The sequence below is a fragment of the Orycteropus afer genome, unplaced genomic scaffold, assembly GCF_000298275.1.
Source record: "Orycteropus afer afer isolate SDZICR_OR568_19922 unplaced genomic scaffold, OryAfe1.0 scaffold01749, whole genome shotgun sequence".
Classification (NCBI taxonomy): domain Eukaryota; kingdom Metazoa; phylum Chordata; class Mammalia; order Tubulidentata; family Orycteropodidae; genus Orycteropus; species Orycteropus afer.
Genome location: NW_006923336.1, coordinates 53,386 through 54,438, shown reverse-complemented (window position 1 = coordinate 54,438; position 1,053 = coordinate 53,386). Strand labels below are relative to the sequence as shown.

Below are 1,053 nucleotides of genomic sequence, written 5' to 3'. Positions count from 1 at the left end.
TTCTCAGATCTCTCCTTGGTCCTTGGTTGCATCGGGATTCCTGATCAGAGTATGCTTTATTGTGGAAGAAAATCCCAGGGGGAGGGGAAAGGGCCCCATCAACACCTTTCTCACAATGAGCCCCAGAGACAGGAGCCTCCCTTAGTCCCTCTTACAGACAAAGGCTCCTCCCCCATGCAAATTCCCTCTCAGACATCCAGGTGAAACACAGGGGGCATGTGCTTAAATTCAGGGTCCTCCTGACTCTGGAGAACGTTCTCTGGAATCACGGGCCTCATCCACGAGACCATGGAGCACATGTGGGTTTTCCTCTTGATGGTGGCAACTCCCTCAGGTGAGTATTGAAGGGATGCAGACAGGAAGGGCTGGGGGTGCTGCCTCTGAGCCCATGACTCACTGTGGTTCTCCTTGTCCCCAGGTGTCCTTTCCCAGGTGCAGCTGCAGGAGGTGGGCCCAGGACTGGTGCAGCCCTCACAGACCCTGTCTCTCACCTGCACAGTCTCTGGATTCTCTTTAAGCAGCTATGGTGTGAACTGGGCCCGGCAGGCTCCTGGAAAAGGGCTGGAGTGGGTCGGTGCAATATGGAGTGGTGGAAGCAGAAATTATAACCCAACATTGGCATCCCGAGTAATCATCACCGGGGACACCTCCAAGAGCCAAGTTTATTTAAAGCTGAACTCCGTGACTGACAAAGACAAAGACACCTATTACTGTGCAAGATACACAGTGAGGAGAAGTCACTGGGATCCCAGACACAAACCTCCCTCCAGGGAGGCCAGGAGAGGGCTGGGCTGCAGGGGGTGCTCAGGACCACACTGCTCAGGGGCCCAAACCAGGGCAGGTGCAGGGGGAGGGGGAGGATGGGTTTCTGTTAGACTGTGGTTTCCTCTTCCTGGACGGGAATTCCTCTGTAGACCCTCCACTGCTTCATGCTCTGTGAGTGTGGTGATTTTCTTCACTTTCAGAACAGATATATGACTTGTCTTTTCTTTTAATCCAGATTTTTTTTTTTTCTTTTCCTTCATATAGATGGGACTATATACTGGGCTCAAA

The 1,053-nt window shown here is 52.4% G+C and overlaps 1 gene segment (V, D, J or C); it reads left to right on the top strand.

The window, feature by feature from the left end:
• Nucleotides 1–288: 288 nt before the first annotated feature.
• LOC103213369 lies at nt 289–726 on the top strand (the record flags this gene model as incomplete). The annotated part of the segment is given in 2 exon segments: nt 289–334; nt 419–726. Coding segments are annotated over 2 exon segments (354 nt in total), but the record flags the coding sequence as incomplete, so codon positions are not given.
• Nucleotides 727–1,053: the final 327 nt, after the last annotated feature.